Source organism: Parasteatoda tepidariorum, chromosome 4 (genome assembly GCF_043381705.1).
Source record: "Parasteatoda tepidariorum isolate YZ-2023 chromosome 4, CAS_Ptep_4.0, whole genome shotgun sequence".
In the NCBI taxonomy this organism is placed as follows: Eukaryota; Metazoa; Arthropoda; class Arachnida; order Araneae; family Theridiidae; genus Parasteatoda; species Parasteatoda tepidariorum.
In genome coordinates this window covers 17,974,588-17,998,232 of record NC_092207.1, presented here as the reverse complement: position 1 = coordinate 17,998,232, position 23,645 = coordinate 17,974,588, and the positions used below count along the sequence as shown (strand labels likewise).

Here is a 23,645-nt window from a genome sequence, read left to right as displayed (position 1 = left end):
GTTTCGTATTCTGATCAAAAAATATTCTGGGAAGCAAATAAACAAATTAACAAATAAACAAAAGGAAAAAATAAAAACAAATTCCATATTAATGAAAAATGTAGTTTGTTTTAAAAAATGAATCTGGGAGTTTAGAAAAAAATATTCTAGGTAGACAAAATTTTTCTAGTTTAAATATGTATGCCTTATGTTTTACATATAAAAAAAATTACGTATTCTTCTTGAATGTGTACCTATCTCATGTTTTCGAAGCAAATATCAGAGATACACAAGTGGTTTCGATTCAACTAAATTCAAGACAAACTTTATGTAATTATTTAAATAAGTTAAAACCAATTCTTTGCGAACATTTTATAATGGTTAAATAAATTAATTCGACTTTTTTGCTAGCCTTGTTTCATGAGAAGAAGATATTGCTCTCCTGTCCATTTGAACCCTTAGGTCCTTTCACTTAAGTGCATTACAAATGCTCAAGAAAATTAATACGCGTGAACATGGTAATAAGCGAGTGATCGTAGTGAATTGGATGAAGAATTATGCAAAAACTCACAGAATATTAAAGCATTCGCTAGTTACCTGTGTAGGAACTCGCAGACAAACGTTTGGAATCGTAACTGGAGCTGTCAAAGTAACTCATCGATTCTTGCTGGCAATTCGATTCAAAATGAACCGTTTGTTTTGAAAGACGTGCCTGAAAAAAAAATTGATACAAAATTTTATAATGTAATCGAAAATTTTTAATCTTAAAATCTAACAAAATTTATAATAAATATATTTAATTTTGCTTCTCATAAAATGTCAGCTGTGCAATAAACAAAATTTTGTCTTTATTTTGAGATTAAGAGATATATTTTTTTCATTAAAAACAATTAATGTCTACTAAATTAAATAAAAATCTTATATGATTAGAAAAAAATAAGCTTTTCTCTGAAAGTTAAAGAAATAATTAATAGAGTTTGCATTTTAACAATTTTTGTGAGTCCAAAACTATTTGTAAATTTGTATATGTTTTGGTAAAAAAGAAAAAATTTCTTACCCTTTTGTTTATCTGCTCCATCTTTAGTATGTGGTTTTTAACATGTTTTCTTAAAGAACTTGGATCCGTATACCTTTTTGAGCATCCTGGCTCTTGACAATAATAGGGTTTCTGAAAAAATATAAAAATTAGTGTAAGTACATGCATATTTCTTTTTTAAGAAATAGCCGAATTTCGTGTTCATGCACATTTTGTAGACTGTGAGTAGAAAACATCATTAAAGGACACATAAAGACCTTATATCTGTCGTAACCTACTCTAAAGTCCGGCTCCATACAAATGTCATTGGTATTTTGTTCCAGGGTTGGTGGAAAAGTCTTTGGCATTTTCTTACCTGCCTTAAATGTTTTAGGCTTATTACTATCAGCCTATATGTCTTTTAGGCTATTTGGGAAGTAGGCAAAAAATTAATCAGACTGAATTTACTCAGGATTATTGCAATAAAGATAATTTGCAATAAGCCTATACTTTTTTCGGCTTATTGCAAACTGCCTGAAATAAATTAGGTTAATTCAAGTATAAATTATATATATATATATTTTAGTTATCCTAAAAGTACTGGCGCTCGTAATAACTTGAGCCCAACCCTAAAAAGTTCCAGACAAATTAGAAAACTCACGAGACATTGTAGGATAACTGGCTGATTGAAAATAGCCGGTTTATTCAATTAGCCTATTTCAGCCAAAAGTTACTTGGATACAAAGCATGTCTTAAAGATTTCGTTTTAACCAAAGTTCGAGTATTTAATAATAAGATTCTTCGCGACAACCATGTTTCACTTATCCAGGTGGAAAATGAAAAATGGGAGTGTATTTTTGCTATATCTGTAATATTTCAATGACTTCCACTAGTCGTCATTTAAAATCTTTGCTGACCACAGTCAATTGAATGAGTTGCAGCTTAAATTAGCCCGAAAATGTGTATTTTAATTCATCCCATTATTGGTGAACAGAGTAATAAATTTAAATTTATATACAGCTCATTAAAGCCTATTTATACCATTATGTTATTACAAAATAAATTGTAATAGGATCGATGCTATTGAAAGAGAGTATCAATAACTGTCAATACTATTAAGTGTAAGTATTGATAGTAACCAATCGAACACAAGTATTGCTGTCAAATATCGATCAAATATTGATTTATAAACAATTCATTTTACTTGTAATGTATAGGAACTTATGGAATCTTTATATGTAAGAAACCTTTTTCAGCATTCAGTAACCGTTATTCGAATTTTATAACTGTTCGCTCAATCATTTAATGTTAAAATTTGATATCCTCTGCATCATATCGATATCCTTCTAATTTATATCAGTTTCAAATTCGTAATTACTTCTTTTATCCATTAATGTATAAATTCAATATCTTCTGAAGCATTCTCTTTTATTTGAGTTTCGAACTTCTGATTACATATTCCATTCAATAATGTAACAGATAAATTTGCTCATCGTCTGAGATCGTCGAAATATGTAAATTGAATTATGCAAATGTACTTAAGGCTGTTTTTCGAAGCCTCCGTCGTAATATGAAATGATGTTTTTTTGCGATTAATGTGCCATTTTTATAACTGTTGTGAGTTTGCAACTGTTACTCATGACTGTAAGGTTAATATAGGCTATCTAGAGCCAGCGTTGTCTTCGCTTATTTTGAAAATGGCGCAAAACGTCCATATGGAGAAAAGCCACAGTTCTGTGAAAATGAAAAGCGTTTGTGGTCTAATTTTTTAATATTTAAAAACTTTCTCTATTGCTACCTTACTTGAACTCGTAGAAATTTGTAAAAAATAAGAATAAGGCAGAGATTTGGATAATTTTCATTTGGGTAAAAAAATGGCGATTTTTAAAGAAGTTAAATAACTTTTAACAAATAACAGATAATTTTTCACAGCAAGATTATGTATATAGTTTAAAATCATCTCACTGCTTCAAGTGTAAGGCATTTAAACTATGTTTTTTTTAATTTCTTCGCAGACAGAGCTTCGGAAAACAGCATTAAAAAAACAATCTACTTTTCTTTTTAAAAAAAAATTTCACTTTGTCTGGTGTTCTACTTTCAAAACATTTTACAGAAAGTAAATAACAATTCTAAGACTACACTTCTTTTCCTAAAAGATGAAAGATCAATTCTTACAGAATCTTGATGCGTTCTTTGATGCTTGGCACGATCCGAAGAATTACTGAAAGCCTTCGGGCATCCCACATACTGGCATTGGTAAGGTCTTTCGCCTGTGTGGGACCTAAAGTGAATCTTCAAGTTCTCCAATCTAGAAAATGCTTTATCACAGCCAATGAACTAAACGGAAAAAAAATAATCAAAACTAAAGTAAGAGTTAAATGCAATTATTGATTAAATTAAATTAAATTTTCTTATAATAGGATTTTTTCTTACATTTTAAAAAGTCAAGTTCATACTAGATACAAAGTAAGCATGAATAAATGAGTGGAATTTAAATCTTTATATTTTTTAAAGTACTGCAAAGATTGCAATAAATAATACTCAAATTTAAAGAAAAAATACCATGTATGTTTTCAGCTGAAAATATTCTATGCTTGGGTCTTTACAGGACAAACATTTAGCAAACATTTAAGTTAAAACATCAACTAACATTTAAGTTCAGACAAACATTTAAGTTCACTTCACACATTTTGTAGATTCACACTAGTGTTTCTTGAAGCTGCACAATGTAGCACAGAGGCTTTGTTTAAGTTCACTGTAAAAAATTCTGTTATATTACGGAAAAGCAAAGCTGGTAATTTCTGACAGCAAAGTTGCCAGAGATTACCTTCTTGCTACGGAAAAAGCATGTTTGCAAGAATTTCCTGTAAAAAAAAAACAATACAGAAAGTGTTTGTACACACCACATATTTTTCCTAATTCAGGGTACGGTAAAAAAAAAATTATGAAGGTTTGCTAAGGTGAACTAGGTATTTAAGGAAGGTGAACTAGTTATTTAAAATTTTGATTGGTTTTTAATATTCCATTTTTCGTGTTATTTTTCTTTCGCGCTTTTTGAGCTTTTTAAAACAATCACGTTGAAAAGAATCGTAGTAACTTTTTTTTTTATATTTTCGATTTTTTATAATTTTAATGTTTTATATTTTTTATATTAAGATCAGACATCCCGAAACGGAATTCAAACTCGGGACCTTCCTGGTATGAGGGCAACTTTTTGGCCACTATACAGACCTGTCGGCATCTGTTTCAGTGTATTTGTTGCTGCTTTAATACCAANAAAGTGAACCACCTAAGAGAACAAATATCTCTATTGACACATTACGATGTAGTTTAGCAGTAAATTTCTGTAATTTTAGAGAATGGAAATTTTCTGTTTCAAAGTTACATAATTATTACGTTTTTAACAAAACATTTTTGCAGCGTTGTTTTTAGCGTGAGGGTCTTGAAAACAGTATTTGTGTGTCTTAAAGCGTATGTGATTATGGGTAAATCACTTGCTATTTGGATATTGACTTATTTAATGACTTGGATATTGTTTAAGAGCATAACTTGGATATTTTTAAGGGATTAGATGTTTGTCTTGCAAAACAGGGTGATACATCGAGAATTTTTAAATAAATAAAACTTGGTGTATTTTATTTTAAATTATTGTTTCACTTATTTTAATATGTGTATTAGTTTCAAGATATAAATATTTAAATTGCATTCATTTTCTTCTTTGTGCTGATTCCGATTCATATGATAATTTTTACCATTACAAATATAAATAGTTTATTTTTGTATATTTATCCATATTTTACTGAAATAATACATTTATATTTGTAACCATTTTCTTCCCTTAACCATTCAATATTTGTACTATTGCAAATACACTATCTGGAAGAAAGTGACGGGACAGCTGTAAAGTTTGGTGGAGGAGGATTGATGGTATGGGGCTGGCCCACTGGTGAAGGTAGATGGTATGATGAATGCCGATGGATACTGTGATATTCTCGACAATCATGTTCTTCCTACCTTGTGAGCAACGTACGGTATGGATGATTGCTTGTATCAAGACGACAACGCAAGATCCCATGTTGCAAGGAGGACTCTTGATTGGTATGTGAACAACAACGTTAAACGCATGGAGTGGCCGGCGCAGAGCCCTGATCTTAACCCAATTGAACATCTCTGGGACGAATTGGACTGTCGGTTGAGGGCCTGCCCCCCACTCCCCAAAAGCAAGCATGAACTATGGATATTAATTTTAATAAATATGAGTTTATGTCGTTATGGTGTCGTGTCCCGTCACTTTCTTCCAAATAGTGTATAAATAGTTTATTTTTGTACGTTTATCAATATTCCACACAAATAAAACTATTATATTTGTAACCATTTTCTTTCATAACCATTTCATCATTGTACTATTACAAGTATAAATAGTCTATTTTTGTAAATTTATCTTATACTTAAATGTTTTATTACACTTAAATGTTTTATTTAGCAAAAATGAAACATTTATGTTTGTAGCCATTTTCTTTTATAACCATTTCATATTTGTACTATTACAAATATAAATAGTTATTGTCTATTTATCTTATGCTTAAGTGTTTTATTACACTTAAATGTTTTATTTAGCAAAAATAAAACATTTATAATTTGTAACCATTTTCTGAAACTTTTAAGTTTTTATTAAATTTCAAAGAAATTATTTCACAATCATGAAAATTTGCAACTAAAGTCATAATCACAATGCAAGGAAAAAAATTATTTAAAAATATTTCCTCTTTAATTTACAAATGGATTTTATATTTTCTATGAAATTAAATTCATAAATTTGCTTTTCACAGTTTATGTGACTAGAAAATTGCCTTTCAAATTTTACTGTGATAATTCTTGTTGAACTATTTCCCTATATAACATATAAACATTAAAAGATAATAGTTTTCAACTGTATCTTGTGACTATCGAGCATTTTCATTGGTCAAAAAAAATTACATTATTCATTATGAATCTTATTTCGCAAAGAAAAGTCTTATTTCCCAAAGAAATCTTTGGCAGTCATCTGGGATAACTGCTCATACTTATACATAATTATTTGCATATATACATACCTTATTTGACGTATTTATCAGTAACATTTATTTATCATCCCTTTTAATTAATATTGCTTTTTTATTATTGTCTTTATTACTGTTTTTAATTATTGCATTTTCGATGTTGATTATGATTAAAAATTAAAGCCTTGAAACAAAAAGTGCTATTGTGTTTAAATGTAACCGCATACCATTAACATTTTACCATTAATACACTCAGTTCCCGTTTTACGATTATAAAATAATAAGTAAAATTTACTTTAATAATAAATTTCGTTTAAAATTATTTTCGATCAAAGTCTGCCTTTAATATAATGAATCCGAAATGATTATTTAAAACTTTTAAAATATTTTTGAACGATGATTAAATAATTTCTTTGATGAAAAACATTTAACAGATTTTTGCAGAAGCTGAAAATTGAAAAAAAAAATGACCTCCAAATGCAGCAATAATAATCGGGAAGAATCAACTTCATACTACTCGACTCCAGAAGCAAATAATAACTCTGTCGCTGCAAATAAATGTAAACGTAATTAAGAATTTTGGCATCTTTTTATTGAGTAATTTTTAATTTTGATGCAGCTATCTGCTTATCATTATGAAATAAAACAAAATTGTGAAGCAATCGTAGGGAGAGTGCCGGATTAAGCGTAGTATTTACCCCGAAAAAATTTTAATTTTCTCTAAAAAAATAATGGCAATCTAGTGTCATATTTAAAATTATCATCTTAGTCGCCGATTTGATCTCCCTTTTGACTAGTATCTAGTCACTAGATGCTGGTGGGGAGCTGGAGGGCGTAAATTCAATCCTCAACGGCTGTTTTGTCGGTAGTCAGCCGTATGCACACCGAGACATGCAACTGAAAAGACGAGTCCCGGATTAAACGCACGCGGGGCCCTAGGTCATTAAAATTTTTGGGGCCCTTAGATTATATTTTTTTTTTCTCGTATATTTTTTATTTATTCAAATATAAAAGTATTTATATAACTTTTAATTTAAGAAAACATATTTAAAATAAAAATAAATAATAATAAATTAAATTTTACTTTATTTTGTTAAATTAGAACTAAAAAATAATCATAACATTTTATAATCATAGCATTTTATAATCATAACATTTTATAATCATAACATGTATATTTGAAATTAGTTTTCTTTAAAAAATCATTGTTTCTCTTAATTTTTTAAATTTATTTTCAAAAAATCCATTTTAAGAGGGCCCCTAATCATTGGGGGCCCCAGGCCATGGCTTAGCCTGGCCTAATGGGTAATCTGGCACTTCGTAGGGATTGGTGAGTGAAGCGAGCAGAGGATGGCGTAAGTACGCCTAAAGCAGGAAAATAGTTGGAGTAGCTAGATATTAGAAAATTCCTAAACTATTAACACAAGCAACATAAAAGGAGCTTTACAAAAACATAAAAGATCTTCGACGATTAGCATAATTTACAATTATAACGCAAAAGTGAACCAAAGCAGTATATTAGTAAACAGTTTTGACCCATGGTTTGGTTGACTTTTGAATTAAACTTGTTTAAACGTTTTAAAAAAAATTGAGTTTGGTATTGTGTCACAAATTTAAAAAAAAATATTTGTGTGAATTCAAAAAAAAAAAAAATTACTTTATACCGAACATGAATTAAAAATATATAATTCGAAAAATCTTGTCCAAAATCTACCTACATATGAGTTACATTTGTAACAAATCAATGTTAAGTCTTATCTAATTTTAAGTATCCTTCAAAAGAAATTTATTTTATTAATCATTTCGAGTAATGATTTCATGCTGTAATTTTTATTTTAATTATACACGTCAGAAGGTATGAAGTTTCACTAATTTATTAAGATGTTAAGTAGGAAGATGTTTCTTCCTCTAAAGTAGGAAGATGTTTCTTAATATATTATTTGCTAATAAAAATAAAAGTCGAAATTTATGCAAAAACTTTACTTTTCTAAGATTAAATTCCCGTCTTATTTGCGAAAATAAACATCATGAAACCGGTTTTATTTGTCTAAACCCGAAGACATTTTCAATCTTTAATATAGCTGAGAAAGAAACTTCCTCACCACGAAATTCCAAAAAAATGTAAACAGGAAAACGGTGGTTAGAAGAGTTTTTATTAGTTAACCATTCCCTTAACTATAATCTAAACAGAGGCTTTTAAGGGACGTTAAACCGCAGCGTTTTTTTACCCTCGCTTTTGAATGGTGTTCAGTCACTTGAAACTGAACACAATTTATTAATTAAGTGTTGCTATTTTCTTTGGAAAGAAAAATTCAGCTACAAAAAAGGACCAACTGCGTTTCTTAATTTAATCCTTCTAATTTTCTCTTTATTTACACCACCACCAAAATTAATTACTCTGTTTATAAGAAAAGATTCCAAACCTGCATATAAAAAGAAAAAAATTAATTTAGTTTTGAAAGCGGTTGATTGCCCATATATTAAAAAAAAAATTCCTAAGACTACGAAAAATAGTTCGTTTTGTTGATTTCTTTCAGTTCAAAGTCAACTTTAAATAACCTTTCAGCATCAAAAGAAATCACTCTTCCTGAAAGAGAAGCTTTTAGAAAGAGAAATTCTTTTGAAGTTCAATAAGTTTGTTAAATTAAAGTTTGTAAAACTGTTCTTTCGAAGAAATAAAGTTTTTTTTTCCTTTTTTTTTGTTTTAGTTGTAACTGTAAATCAATTCAGAGTACAACTATTTTTGTTTCGAATCAGTCTTAGAAGTATATGGGTGTCCTGACTTAAATTAGATATTCAAATATTTATAACACAGAAACAACTCAGGTTAAAATAAAAAGTGTTTGCAACAATCCCATGTAACAGGACATATTTTTCCGCTCTGAATTCCTAGCTTTAGTTCGGAAATGTTATATTTTTCCGCTCTGAATTCCTAGTTTTAGTTTGAAAAGTTTTTCCAACGTGGCAAATTCATTTGACTTTTTTCTACGTCGCGTTTTGTTGTATACAAATTTCATTCTGCGAATACGACATGACTAATGGCAAATGTTTAAAAAATAACAAAATTAGATTTAAAAAAATATTCCTTGAAAAATTATCGAAATAATTTGTCTTTTCTTTTTATCTTATTTTTTAGTTACTTTTTTTTTTTAATTTTTGTTCTTTGATTCGCAGGTTTACTACTTTTAGCAATATCAATCAAAAATAATTTGAACTAAAAATGGCAGCATATGTATAAGAAATATGCCCTGTCACATAGTTCTGCTGCAAGAATTTTTTAAACCTAAACCATGTTCTTACAATATTTTTTTAAAAAACCGTTAGTTCACTTTAACACAACCCTGTATGATTTAAATATATCAATATGCATTTCCTTTTCGTATTTTATCTTTTCAAAAGTAGTGTAATAAATATTATTTTTCAATAAGATAATGACAATCAATTTTTATTATGATTAATGTTATTTTTCATCTTCAATATTCTCCGATCTTATTACTTTCAAGTGTTTATTTCATGCCAAAAATTATCAAATTATTTTTATTTACTCTTCATTATAACCAAAATACAATAATTAATATCAATTCTCATTTTTAAATTATTTTCAATCCATCATTTCTTTTAGACGTTATTACATTTAAAAAATAGTTTAATAACTTTCATTTAGCTTTTTTAATAAATATATTACAATTAATATTATTAACTACTTGTTAAAAATGCTTAGATGATAGTAATCACTTTTTATTATAATTAATATAATTTACTTGATATTATTTTTTAATTTCAATATTTCTTATTTCATTTCGTTTAAATGTTATTAAGTGTCAAAAATATTTAATTAATTGTGTATTTTCATTATTTTGTTTCTTTCATACTGAAAATTGTCAAAGAATTTTCCTTATTTCTTAATTGTGATCAATATGCTGTCGTACAATATTTTCTGACAAACTATATACTGATGTACTGTATACTGATAGTTATTTTTCATTTTTTAAGTATGCACGGTTTCTACTTTGTTTTAAATGTTTCTGCGTAAAGTTAGTCAAATATATGCAAGTATTTTTTTTAAAATTGAATTTATTGTAATACATGAATATTTTTTCACTTTCAAAGTACTCCAATGTAAGTTCTTTGCTCTTCAAATCTCTAATTACTGAAGAAAAAAAACTAAATAAATCGTAACAAAAGCTTCATTTTGTATAAAGAAATTTTATGAAATAGATACTCTCCTTCTTTAGTAAGCTTTCTTTATAATTTGATACTCATTATAATCAGAAAAAGGATTACAAAAGTTAAGGGAAATCATGGATGGGGCTTGGAAATCCTTGTCCTTGCGCGTGCATGGCGTTAGACAGGGTGGTTAAGTCATTGCATTAGATGTAATGAAAAAATGGCCACATGTTGTATGAAATATCTAACCTGATAGTGCTAACATCCGGTGCACAAGAGCAACGAACTAAGCATGTGCAACTGTTATATGATCATCAATATCAAGACAAAAAGAGACAGCAGCCTTGACAGAGGCATTGTTAATGGAGGCATTGAATAAAAAAAATATACTGAAGATAACGATCCACGACTTGATGAAACATGTTTAGGCATGCCCTTCATTAATAACTTTGATATAAAAACATTGTCTTATGTTGCTAAAAATGACAATTGCTTTTTTTTTGCCCATCTAAAGTGAAGAAATTCAGTGGAACTCGTAAAATTTCTAAAGTTCAACGTACTTGTTCTATAATTTTCCCAAAATTAGAATCTGTTGTTAAAAATTTTACAAATTAAATGAAAAATCAAACTACATGCATTTAAGAAGGCCATGGATAGCGATCCATGACTCGATGAAACATGTTAAGGGCATCCCACCATTGATATTTCCGATATAAGAACATCTTATGTCGCTTGTTAAAAATGGCAATTGATTTTGATTATACCAAGGGATTCAGTTGGTACGCGCATAGCAGCTCTAAAAATTTCTAGGGTTTAGCGTACCAGTTCTTGATATTTCCCTCAGTTAAAATCAGTAGCTAAAAACTTTCAACAGAAAGAAAATTTTTGTAACTACACGCATTAAAATTGGACACTTTTTAAAATTAAAAGCGCCTTTATTTTGCCATGAGAAATCGGCGAATCATTAAAACGAGGCATTCTTTACAATCATATATGAATAGTTTAATTGACAGCAAATTCCTCGTATACGATTACTGACACTGATTACTGATCGATTCATATCCTGCTCCTGACATATCCAGGCCAGAGATGTAAAACATTCCCACTGACAGGCAGATTACAGGTGAGAAACTCCTAAACATCGGGCTAACCAAGAGGGTTTTTCTGGGCTTCATCTCCATCAAACGCAAATGCCTGTTATTTCTATCAAAAAATTCTTCACGTAGTACACGTCAGTTTTCCGTCAAAGATTGATCCAGGAATTTCCTTGACTTCTGGGTAAGGTTCAAAAGTACATAACTATCAAGTTGAGTATTTATAGTCATGATTCCGAAATGTATCAGTTGTTCAACGTCGAGGATAAAATGAAATGAAACAGCACAAAAACTTAATAAGATTTTATAAGTTGCGTGATGAAAGGGAGCGAAGAGGACAATGGCCCCGAGCATGTTGTTAAAACGGCATAAAAACAACAACAATGACTAAGGATACTAAAATTCTGTTCATTACTAAGATTATCTTTATAATGAAATAACATTTTTTAATAGGTGGATTTTTTATATTATATTGATATTATATATATATATATACGATATTATATATAAATATATATAAATCCGGCCAAAGTGCGAAATAATTGAAACGATCATTATTTCGCACTTTNGCGAAAAACAAAATTAGAGTGGAATCAATCGAATAGTTCAAAAAAAAAAATCGAACATCTTATATATATATTACGGCCAAAGCCCTAAGTCCAGCCATTTCGCGAAGTGGCCACGATGTTCCGGCCAAAAAGCGGTGTGATCATTCAAGAATGCTCGATAGGTATTGCCCCTTTTGTTTTCTTTTTTAATTTAAAAATATAAATCTTCTAATTTAAAAATATAAAATATAAACAAGTTTTTAAATTAAAATTTAAAAAATTTAATTTTTTACTTTGTCTCAAAGGTCGACATGCCACCGCAGTTAGCTGCGGGTACCGCAGCTAGTAATTTTGAAAGTCAAAAATACGTGCCAATGATTTTTTCTTCCAACTTTGGCTGATCCTCCCATGCCACTTCGCGATCTGGCCGGCCAATTCCCGAAATTACGAAAAGATAGGACATTGGCCAGCCATCCTATGCCACTTCGCGATCTGGCCGGAATTTTCTCTAAAAAAAATAATAGCATAAAAAAATCTAGTGTCATATTTAAAGTTATCATCTTAGTCGCCGATTTGATCTCCCCTTTGACTAGGATCTAGTCACTAGATGCTGGTGAGGAGCAGGAGGGCGTAAATTCAATCCTAGCCAACGGCTGTTTTGTCGGTAGTCAGCCGTATGCACGCCGGGACATGCAACGGAAAATGAAAAACAACGGAAAAAACGAGTCCCGTATCTCTTGTAGATGCACGCCACTGCCGTGTGGATGCACTTTTCTGTACGCTACTGGTTTTCCTTTCATTACACCTAAGGTGACCAGACGTTCTCAACTGAGCCGGATTACCCATAGGCCAGACTAGGCCATGGTCTGGGGCCCCTAAGGATTAGGGACCCCCTTAAAATGGATTTTTTGAAAATAAATTTTAAAAAATTAAGAAAACAACGATTTTTCAAATTTTTTCAGCCTCTTATGATCATTTTTCAGTTCCAATTTAATAAAATAAAGTCAAATTTAATTTATTATTATTTATTTTTATTTTAAATATGCGTTCTTAAGACACATAAATACTTTTATATTTGAATAAATAAAAAATAAACGAGAAAAATTTTTTATCTAAGGGTCCCAAAAATTTCAATGGGCTAGGGCCCCGCGTACGCCTAATCCGGCCCTGGTTCTCAAATCCTGAGAAAAGTCCTCGAATTTAATTAATTTTTGAGGATATTTTTTGAGGACAGAAAATTATCCCAAATTTTAACATGTGTCCCCGAATTTCTTCGAAAACGCAAAATCATTTTTTCATTTGCAGCAAAATATCAAAACAAAAAAATATTAGAAATGTCCCTTTTTTTTTTTTTTAAAAAAAAAAGATTGTTTTTTGTCTTACAGAAAGCAAAATACCACCATGCTAACACTAGGACTAACAGACTAACAAATGAAAACCCAATACTTGTCTTAAAATAATTTCAGCAAAAAAATAAACAAATTTTAATTCAACAAAATATTATTTGATACTTTAAAACTGCTTAGAAATGAAATCAAGTTTAATGAAGATTGCTCTGCACGCAATATCAGTTATCAATTTTAAAAAAAAATCTATTTGTTGTGCATTAAATTATTATTTTCCATAAGTATATGGTGTCCGCAAATCGTAAAATTTTTCAAGGACGCTCCGCTAATCTATTCTCAAATTAAGGTTTAAAAATCTGGTCACCTTAATTATTAACACTTGTAAATTTTCGATTAACGCCAGTACATAAATAAAGGTGATAACTGTACGACCCCTGTGCCCGGTAAATGAAGAACAACGGAAAAGAGGAATCTCATATTACAATCCCGCCTCCTTTCCTTTCCTCTCCTCTTAACAAGTTATCTTGTCTGGAGTTGGAAAACAAGAAATTGAAGTCTAGAAGGGTAAAAAAAAGGGTTTTTTTTTCATCTTTAAAGAGGTTTTTTTTTTCTTTTTATCTTTTTTAAACGAAGTGAAGCATTAAATTTTCTGTCACAACTGTAAATGTCGTTGATGTGGAGATATGAAATGCCTTCTTTGCTACTGAAGATAGTTTTTCTTCTTTTCTTTTTTTCTTCGCATATTTTTTTTTCTTCCTATCTTTATTTTCTAGGGCATAATAGACTTCTTCTACTGTATATTTTAAATTGGAAAAGAAATAGGTATCAATTGAGATGAAAAATGATTTCTTGAAGAAATATTCTTGTGTCAAGTCTACCGTTTTTTTTTTTTTACAACGTAGAAAGATTATATAAATAAATATTGTACAAAATATGTAGTGTTTTCATTATGCTGCTTCTGTTAATGTCAGTTTTTTGATTTAATCAAGTAAAAATTTGAGACATCTAAATTATATAAAAATGATAGATCAATATATCATTTGACATTTTATGGAATGCTAACACTGTAAAAAATATATGTTAAATTTACGGAAAAAGCTACCAGCACGTGTGCCAGTATAAATTCGTTAATTTTAAGAAAAATACAGTTATTTAAAAACAGACACCTCTTTTTTACGTTAATAAGTACTGTAATTTTGATAAACTCCGCTATTTTAACAAACAGACTCTGTTATTTTACAAAATATTCCGTAAAATAATTATGTCATCATTGTGATCGGGCGAGTCAAATGCAGCACTCATTCGGTCTGCCAACGCTGGGGTTCGAACCTGGGACATATCACAGGGAGGCAAGCTGAATTACTGCAGCTCTAGTGTCTTAGTATAAAGACAAATCTTAAACTGTTTTTATCTTAAAAGTTTTACATATTTTATTTTATAACCGTCGTTGAACAGCTGACCCAATTTCAAGTCTTACATATTTTATTTTATAACAGTCGTTAAACAGCTGACCCAAATTTTATTTTATAACCGTCGTTGAACAGCTGCCCAATTTTAAATCTTACATATTTTATTTTATAACCGTTGTTGAACAGCGTTATTTTTGTATTCATGTAATCTATTCGTTTCATTTTTGTTTGAAACTATAGTGGCTGTGGCACACCTGTATAAAAATGTTTCGCAACTTAACTTACTAAAAAATTTTATGTTTAAAAAGATATGATAATCGGGTAAAGTATCAATTTGACTAAGTCAAACCGTGAACCGTAAAATAATAAAACTCAACAACCGTAAAATAATTGCTGAAAACTAAGAGCAAGAATAGAAAATAATCAAAAAATGATTTAAAAAATAGTAGAGTTATCGTACGGTTAGCAAAATGGCGTGACAAAAACTAGAATTTAAACTGACGGTTTTTATCGGCTTATGATTAGTATTAAAAAAAATAGAGAAACACCGTTTTGTCAACAAAAAAAAAACAGTTTTAAGCCGTCAAATATATAGAAAAAATTTAAAAAATGAGCTGGAATTTCTTATAGTGTAGGTAATGTGGAAGAAGTCTAATCGTGTTTAATTTTGTGGCGTATATTTTTTGCCATTTTGTAAAATCCTCACGTCATTTTTAATGAATCGAATTTCAAACTTTATGGATAACATATAGATTGACAAATGATTAAGCATTTTGACTTTTATTTAAAAACTAATCTTTGAAGAAAGTCAGTATGAAGTGGGGCAAGACAGATTTCAAAATTTGTACTCTTAACTGAGAAATACAGGATATTCTTAAAATAATGGTCTATTTTCTTTGGTATATTATAGACAGGGCTTGTGTAGTCGGAGTCAATGAAACTTTTGACGGTTTCGGAAAAATTTGCTCGACTCCGGTTAGATATAAATTAGGTCCAGTATCTTAAAAAAGAGAAGAAGAAAAATTTTGATCTTATGAAAATTATTTAGAAAATATTTATAATTATATAAAAATTACTATAACAAACACTATGTCAATTATTTTAATCATTACTTATCACAAACTTAATTAATCACATTTGTATGCTTTTGTGCAAATGTCATCAATTTATGCCATTGAAAAATCGATTTTATAAATGATATATTAATAAGTTCTCTTTTAAAAATTTCAAAACTAAATTTATTTAGCTAAGATTCTAAATTTAAAAAATAATTATTCGAATAAATTTAGTGTATCATTTGTTATGGTTTCCTAGTTCTTGAATATTCCATACAATTTTTTATCATTAATATGTTAATATACGTGAGAGTTAAATATTGATTTGTAGTTCATCTCTTATATAAGTTTTTCACAATTCAATATTTTGTAAAAATATATTTTTAATTAATTTATTTCTTCCATCGGTATGCTATAATCCAGAATGTAAACTGAAATAAAATGATTTTTGCTTTAATCATGCATAAATAGAAATAAATAATTTAAAATTAACAAACATTTAATAATAACTTTAATGCAATTAAAAATACTGATTTTTCTAAAAAGATTCACTTCATAAAGCAAAATCCTTATATCTATATAATGTTTAAAAAATGTCCTTTTCTCTTCGTTTGGCTAAAGTGGGAGTAGTTTTGCTTCCTATGTAATTTAAACGAGGGTTCGGTTCAAACAAAAAATTCTATGAGTGGTTACAACTATATTGAATTACGAAATATTCATACACAAAAAAAAAGAAAGAGACATGCCGAACAGTTGAGATGATAACTAAAAAAAACAGCCTTCGCCTAATCATTTTAAACTATTAAGGTACATAAAACCAAATAAATACACGGATAACTTTGCACTACCAATTTGACATTTGTGAAATCTTAGTACACTGTCATTTAACTTGATACTGATACCTTATTTACATGATATATTAAAACAAGCTTTTGATATTACTATACATTAATAATTAGAATACTTTGCTTTAAATTTTTTAATGAGAACTAACTATTACTGTTGTTAATTCATATAAAAAAGCTTATTGAAATTGGAATTGTAATTGATGAAAACTACCAAATTTTACCACATTTACCAAATTTTATTATAGATTNTTGACCACAATACTTCATCATATTCTGGAAGTGGTTGCAATATACGGTATCTCTTATCAGATCAACATGTGGAAAAAAGTAACAAAAAAATGCTCCATATATCAATTTATATCGCACCCTTGTTGAGATGCTGATATTCCGTTAGGGACAACTATTCCCACGAACAGTTTTAACAGGAAGTCTTTCTCACTTGTCGCACCCACTGCTTACTATAACTGTCCATTTTAAGATGCTTAATTTTGCATTAACAGTTTTTTTCTTCTTCTTCCACCATCTTCCGTTTGAGTCTACGTAATACCAGAAGATAGTGTTTTTAGAGAGAGTAGTAATAGCAGAAGGTCAGGAAAGGTTGGTGGTGTTGGGTTATCTTCCTCTGGCGGTCAATGTCATTTTCATGCTTGATGCAAATTGCATTGCTGCCTTTATATCTTTGGCACATTTTTTTGTTTTTCTAATGGCGATGATAAAGAGGCGAATTATAATTCATCGTGGATGACTATTTCTGACGGTGAAGGACGTGAGATATTTTCATTCATAACTTAAACTTGACGGCGATGGGTTGTGTATTTTGAATGAAGTTTTTTTTCTTCCCCGGGTAAGAGAAAGGTTAGTTGATGGTCAGGGAATTAAAATAAATTATGTTTTAAGCTACCTCGCAACTGAAAAAAAAGTTCTGGTAAAATCACCGTATTACATGGTACACAAGAATACATGGTTAACAAGAAAATATATTTTTTTCTTGTTAATATAGTCAAAATATACGTTAATATAGTCGAAATATACTTCAAAATATATAAAAATGTATAAAAAAAAAACATTCATTTGGTAATTTTTCCGTTTATATGGCTATGATTCACCGGAAATTCTGACCTTTATTTCTGGTAAATGTTTTTAATGCCATGCTCTAAGATACTGTGATAAAATTTCTAAATTTTACTAAATTTTCCAATTTTTATCAGATATAAAACTATATATTATTGTTAATTTTATTAGAATCAGAACCAAAACACTTCAGTAAAAATTACCGAGGTTTTTGCTTTTCCTGACACTGTGGAAAGTAGTGTCAAGAACGCGGTAAATTTAACCATATTCTGGTAGTTTTGACCTTATTTTTTTTCTTAGAGTGGTATTTAATGGAATTTTTTTTAGTATAAACCTGAGTCTGTACAAGCTTCCAGGAAGTTCGGAATTGGATTTGGAGTCGCACTATTATGGAGATACGTTTTATAAACCATATGTTATTGTTAATTGTACCAAAATTAGTACCAAAGCGCTTCGGTAAAAGTTATCGAGCTTCTTGTTGTTCCTATAGAGCCAGAAACTAAGTAAATAAAACCATATTCTGGTAGTTTTGACCATAGTTTTTTTCTCAGTGTGAGATTTGGTGGAAATTTGAATTGAGTATAAATCTAAATCTCAGTCGAGCTCTCAGATAAGCTCGGAATCAGATTTGGAGTTGAACGTTTCAACTACCCACTACACAGCTCTGATTTCTACATTTCTTGGAACTATTGAGCCGGCGATTGTTATTTCCAAGCCCATTTTTTGCTTCTAATTTTCAATCAATTCTTAATGAAAACGAAATTCCAACAGAACGTGGCAAAACTTTAAGAACATTTGGAAATATTGAATGATTTAGTACTAAAATCTGTAATTTCGTCAAACAAATCTTGTTAGTTATACTGCTATGCATGAGAAGCTGATACAATTGGTAAAATATTTAATTAAGATCATTTTTTTTCAAAAATTATTTAAAAATAAAAAACATTATGGTTTATTCTCATGGTATCTTTAAAAGTAGCAATAAATATTCAACAAGCCTTTATGAGAACAGAAGTCAACGTTTTTAATCTCTTAAATTAGTACTCGCAGTTTAATTTAAACGATAAATTGCTTCAAACTACGCCAAATAACGTTTGCAGTAAATTTTAACGTCCCGACGGTTCCAAACTGTTCTAACTGCTTTGCTACCGATAAAGTGTAGAAATCGTTTATTCTACAGATTACCCATCTAATGTGCAGATTAACTAGAGTGATCATTTGAAGTGCCAAAAATTTGCTTCATTTCTTAAACTGCCTGCAAACTACCTAGATAATCTGTGCATTATCTATTAGGCACTTATCAAAGTGATCATAAGATCTTTGTATTAACAACCACAGCAGCTTTTCTATACGCTTCACAAAGAATAATGTCATTTATTTATTTTTCACTACTATTTGAAGACTGAAATTATGACAATAAAAAATCAACACATGAGGTTGATAGAATCAGTCATTAATCGCTTTAAAAGCTACAATACAAAGCTTGTCAAACTGTTTAAAATATTAATACATTTAAGGAAATTAACATGTTACCCTCTCTGGGGAACCTGTAACCCCTAGAAAGTGCGTCCCCAGGTGGCGGATAGGGGAACGCCTGCATCGGTTTTACACTTGGGTGGTAGAAGAGAAATAAAACACCGTCCGCGAGCCGACCAGTAGAAATCTAGCCCCTCTGGACAGAGCCGGGAAAGCCTGGTTGGTAGGGCACTGAGCCCATGCCCAAGGGATCGTGGGTTCGATCCCCTCCGGTCGAAGGCTCCCCGTGTAGCAAATGGTGACTGATGCACATTAAATCTGTCAAGTCTCAAAGTCCTCCATGTTCCCATAACAAATCATACCTCTGGGGGTACTAATCCAGGAATTACGTTGTCTTCTGGATTGGTTCAAAATTACAAGGCTACGGAGTTAAACATTAGAAGTCGTAAACCTAAAAATTGGATCATCTGTTCAACGACGGTTATAAAAAAAAAGCCTCGGGACAGAGCCGTGATAGCTCAGGGGGTAGAGCGTTCACCTTACAATGAGGTGAATCGGGTTCGAATCCCAACCATGGCTGGTCGATACGAATTTCACATTAGGCGCGCGCCGACCACAGTGATATCTTCAGCGGAAGACGGATAATGGGTTAGAGTTCCCATTGCCGTCAGGCTAACCGTGTCAGATTTTGGTGGTTTTCTTCTCCGCGTAATGCAAATGCGGGTTATCTCCATCAGAAAGTCCTCCTCGAAATTAAATTTCTCCCAATACTCGATCCAGGAGTTCCCTTGTCTTCTGGATTGGGTTAAAAATTACAAGGCTACGAAGTTGAACATTAGTAGTCATAAACTCAAATAATTGAGTCGACTGTTCAACGACGATTAAAAAATAAAATAAAAACCCCTAAGGGACAATGGCAACCATCTTCTATGGATAGTGCAATATTTTATGCTAACTGTAATGTCATAGCATTCGGGGTAGCTGAGAAGTCAAGAAGAGCCATTTCAAGAACATAAAGATTCCTTCAGACAAAAAAAATTTTTGAACTAGCCTCAGCCACCAGAAAACACCCTATTACAGTCTTCAGGTTCAAAACTCACTCTCTAAACTTTTGGAAATATTTAGCACTTCCATAGACACGACAACAACATGATGCCATTCATTTATTTTTGAATATATAAAGAATCAAGTCAATACGATCAAACAATTATTAAGTTCATAGAAATCGAGTAAAAAAAAACTTTCGAAGTGCACTGCTTTTGAAAAAGTTCTTTTCTTCAATTTAAATATATGTGCATTAATTTGAGTATCCTCAAACTTTTTACACGCATTTTATGCAATCATGCAAGGATCAACATAGTTTAATTAGCACTATAAATTGCTTCAAATTGATACTGAATCAAGATTGCATTGAATTTGAATATTATTTGTATTCAAAATGCCTCAAGATTCTAGAGATATTATGTCTCGAGGTTAATTATATTAATAAAATAAGATTTTTTAGGGCATGATAAAACAGTAGTATTTTTAAAAGAATAGAATGTTAATAGAGTTCAAAATTCCTCAAAATTTCTAATTCTTACGAGATTATATCACAAGGTTTATTATATTAATGAAAATAACCTTTTTTTGAGGAAATGAGAAAACAATAGTCGTTAATTGAACAAACATTATATATTTATCTCTGAATCATTAAACTGAATTTAAGTAAACTTATAGTTTTCCACTACATTTAATAGTTAAATGTATTAAAATTTATCTTGTCTACTATAATTTATATTAAATTAATTAAATCTATTAGTAAATCTACTTACATTAAAACATTTTATGTTAAATATTTTTTTTTACTAAATACATTTTTGGCAAACATTAAAATACATTGTTTTTTCACAAACGTAGAAATGCATTGCTTTTTAGTAAGCATTAAAATACATTACTTTTTTGAAAGTTCTTTCCTTTAATTTAAATATTTGCCATAACGTGTGCGTTCTTAAACTTTTTACACGTACCTATTACAAACATGCAACGAAATTCTTTTACTGGAAAATATTTAGTATTTTAAGTTTAAAATTCTCCATGCAAGACGCATTAAAATTAAAGTGGAATTTTAAAAAGAAAACTATCTCATAGCACTTATAGACTTATGAATGAATTTCCCATTATTTATTTAGTTTTCGTAGCTTATCTCCGTTTCAGAAAAAAGTTTTTAATGATAAAAGTAGTATGATGTTTTCTAACCTATCCATTTTATAATTCAAAATTTTCATTTTGAACAAAATAAAAATCTTTTCATTCGAAGTAAATGGACGAATTTATTTTCATCTTGAAATTTGAAAAATGTTATGGATCTATTATAAAGCTTTTGAATAATTGACTTAAATCCCTATGTGCGAATAAGATTTTACTCCCCAAAAAATGCAAAATTTGAACAAATGTGTTGGATTAAGTGAAGCATAAGAAGATGTAAACGAGTAAAACTGCATATTTACTTTTAAAAAATGATTGAGTTTTAATAGTTTGAGTTTTAATCCCAGAGATTGAGTTTTAATCCCAGACATTTAATATTTTACTATTCTATAAGTATTCATGGATATATGATAAGTATTTAACACTAGTGGGCTTCACGCTAACGCTCCCCATCTCTAGAAGATTATACGGTTTACTTGTCAAAACATGTTCGCTTCGCTCCCTATGAAGTTAAATCCATTTTAAATTTTTTCTAGCGTAAAATCTTTAAAATTTAAATCAATTATAAAAATCTTTATAAATAATTCCTCTATAAAAAAAATTATTTTTAGTCAATAATAAGTTAATGAAATAAACAACATTCAATAAAAAAATATACTTTTAAAAAACAACACGTATGACAGCACGCCTCCTACGCATTCTTTTAATGTTACGTTTCTCATAAGTATATCATCAACGCTTTCTTCTGCTCTTCAAGCACGCTTTTTTTATTATACTAATTTTTTATTATACTAATTTCTAAACATTTAATTTCCTTTAATGTTTTTATAACAAACAAAACAAAATAATTTCCATAATCTTTCGTTTAATTTCATATATATATATATCAAATGTTTCTATAAAAAAATATAATACAGTAAAACTTTCTAATTAAAACAAATCATATTTCTGAATATAGATACGTTAAATTTGAAAACTTACCATACATTTATTCGGTTTTTCACCTGAATGCACTCTCATATGGATAAGAAGTTTGTATCGGGCATTAAATGGTTTCAGTTTTCGTGGACAACCAATCCAAAGACAGCTAAAATCTTCTCTCTTGCACTGGTCAACGTGAAACTTCTCAATATGTCTCACCAAGGAACTTTGACTTGGAAACTTCGCATTGCAATCTATCCAATAACACGTAAAAGAAACTTGCGCATGAGTTTGGGCTTTGGAAGGATTGGATTTAAAGTCTTTTTCTTTACTCGAAGATTCAACGCATTTTAGAATGGTCCTGTTCTTTCCAAAATTTGCATTTCGATAAAAGTCTGTTGATGTCACGTGATTTTGATTTAAATTAAAAGAAAAATGTTCCGAAGCATTTAAGTTTGATGATTTAGTTTCCCAGTTATTGGCTTGCTGACGATTTTGGTAATAGCCGTTGTTTCCAAGCTTAGCTGCTCCAATCATGTCAGCCAGTCTCTTCCTGACATTTATATTTGTTGCAACGGATGGATCGGATGAAGAACTAACAATTCCATTTTGAATGACGTTTTTGCTGCTGGAGTTTATGTTATCGGTTCCATTTCTGCAACAGCTCGTGTTATCAAACTCTTTCTTTGCATCCAGCCCACCGAACTTCATCCTCTCAACAAACTGGTTCTGCTTGTCTGTTGCAAAGTTTGAAATTTGAAATTTATTAAAATTAAAATCTTCAGTTCGAACTGCGTTCGAAAAGTCTTGTGATAGATGTGACCAAATAGCAGGTTTATTATAACTCTCTGATGGTGAATACGGATACGAAGATGTTTTGGCACAGGTAGGCCACGAGGAATGTTCTCCATCGAAACTAACACTCGATTCGGCAGGTGAGCAGGACTCAATCAGTGAATCCAGAAATTCTTCTTCATCATCACTTTCTCCATCTAGTATAAGTGGAGATGATTCATCTGTTGAAAAATCTATGTCTGCAGAGGGTGAGAGTAAAGTTGCGAAAGGAATTTCGGCTAGATCACTGGGAAGTGATTCATCGTTTGCAGTGGAATCGTTTTCGTTCAGGTGGAAAGGAAACTCAGATAACTTGTCCACTTCCGTCAAATTGTACCACTCTGATAAATTGTAGTCAGAATCGAATAAATTTGAAAATATTTCAGTTTGGTTACTATCAGAGAATGACAATGCTACTTCGCTTGAATAGGGTGGCTCCAAATGCATGTTTATTTTTCACCTAGGTATTAAAAAGATAAATTCACAATAATATATTTAAATTCACACCAAACTATGCATTCTATGCGTTAATTGAAAAATAATAGCCACGTAAAAAATTAAGAATTTAAAAGTTATTAAAAAATTAATCCTAAATAAATGCTTAATTTTTTTTAAAGGGGCGTAGTTTGTTTTTCTTATAAAAAATTTACAAAACC

At 30.0% G+C, this 23,645-nt stretch overlaps 1 protein-coding gene across 1 annotated transcript; it reads right to left on the bottom strand.

Annotated features, from left to right (window-relative positions):
* Window positions 1-946: 946 nt before the first annotated feature.
* LOC110282662 (zinc finger protein GLI1-like) lies at window positions 947-23,443 on the bottom strand. Its single transcript, XM_043044154.2, has 3 exons — window positions 22,216-23,443; window positions 3,170-3,331; window positions 947-1,147 (listed from the first exon to the last, which is right to left on the bottom strand). The coding sequence occupies exons 1-3, from the start codon at window positions 23,434-23,436 to the stop codon at window positions 947-949; spliced, it is 1,584 nt and encodes a 527-aa protein (XP_042900088.2). The 5' UTR covers window positions 23,437-23,443.
* Window positions 23,444-23,645: the final 202 nt, after the last annotated feature.

Excerpts from the sequence above, each read along its gene's own strand:
- LOC110282662 (XM_043044154.2), bottom strand. The coding sequence starts at position 23,436 with ATGCATTTGGAGCCACCCTATTCAAGCGAAGTAGCATTGTCATTCTCT. Across the intron at positions 3,332-22,215 it reads AAAAACCGAATAAATGTATG|TTCATTGGCTGTGATAAAGC; the intron begins GTAAGTTTTCAA and ends TTTTCCGTTTAG. Across the intron at positions 1,148-3,169 it reads AAAGAACGCATCAAGATTCT|AAACCCTATTATTGTCAAGA; the intron begins GTAAGAATTGAT and ends ATATTTTTTCAG.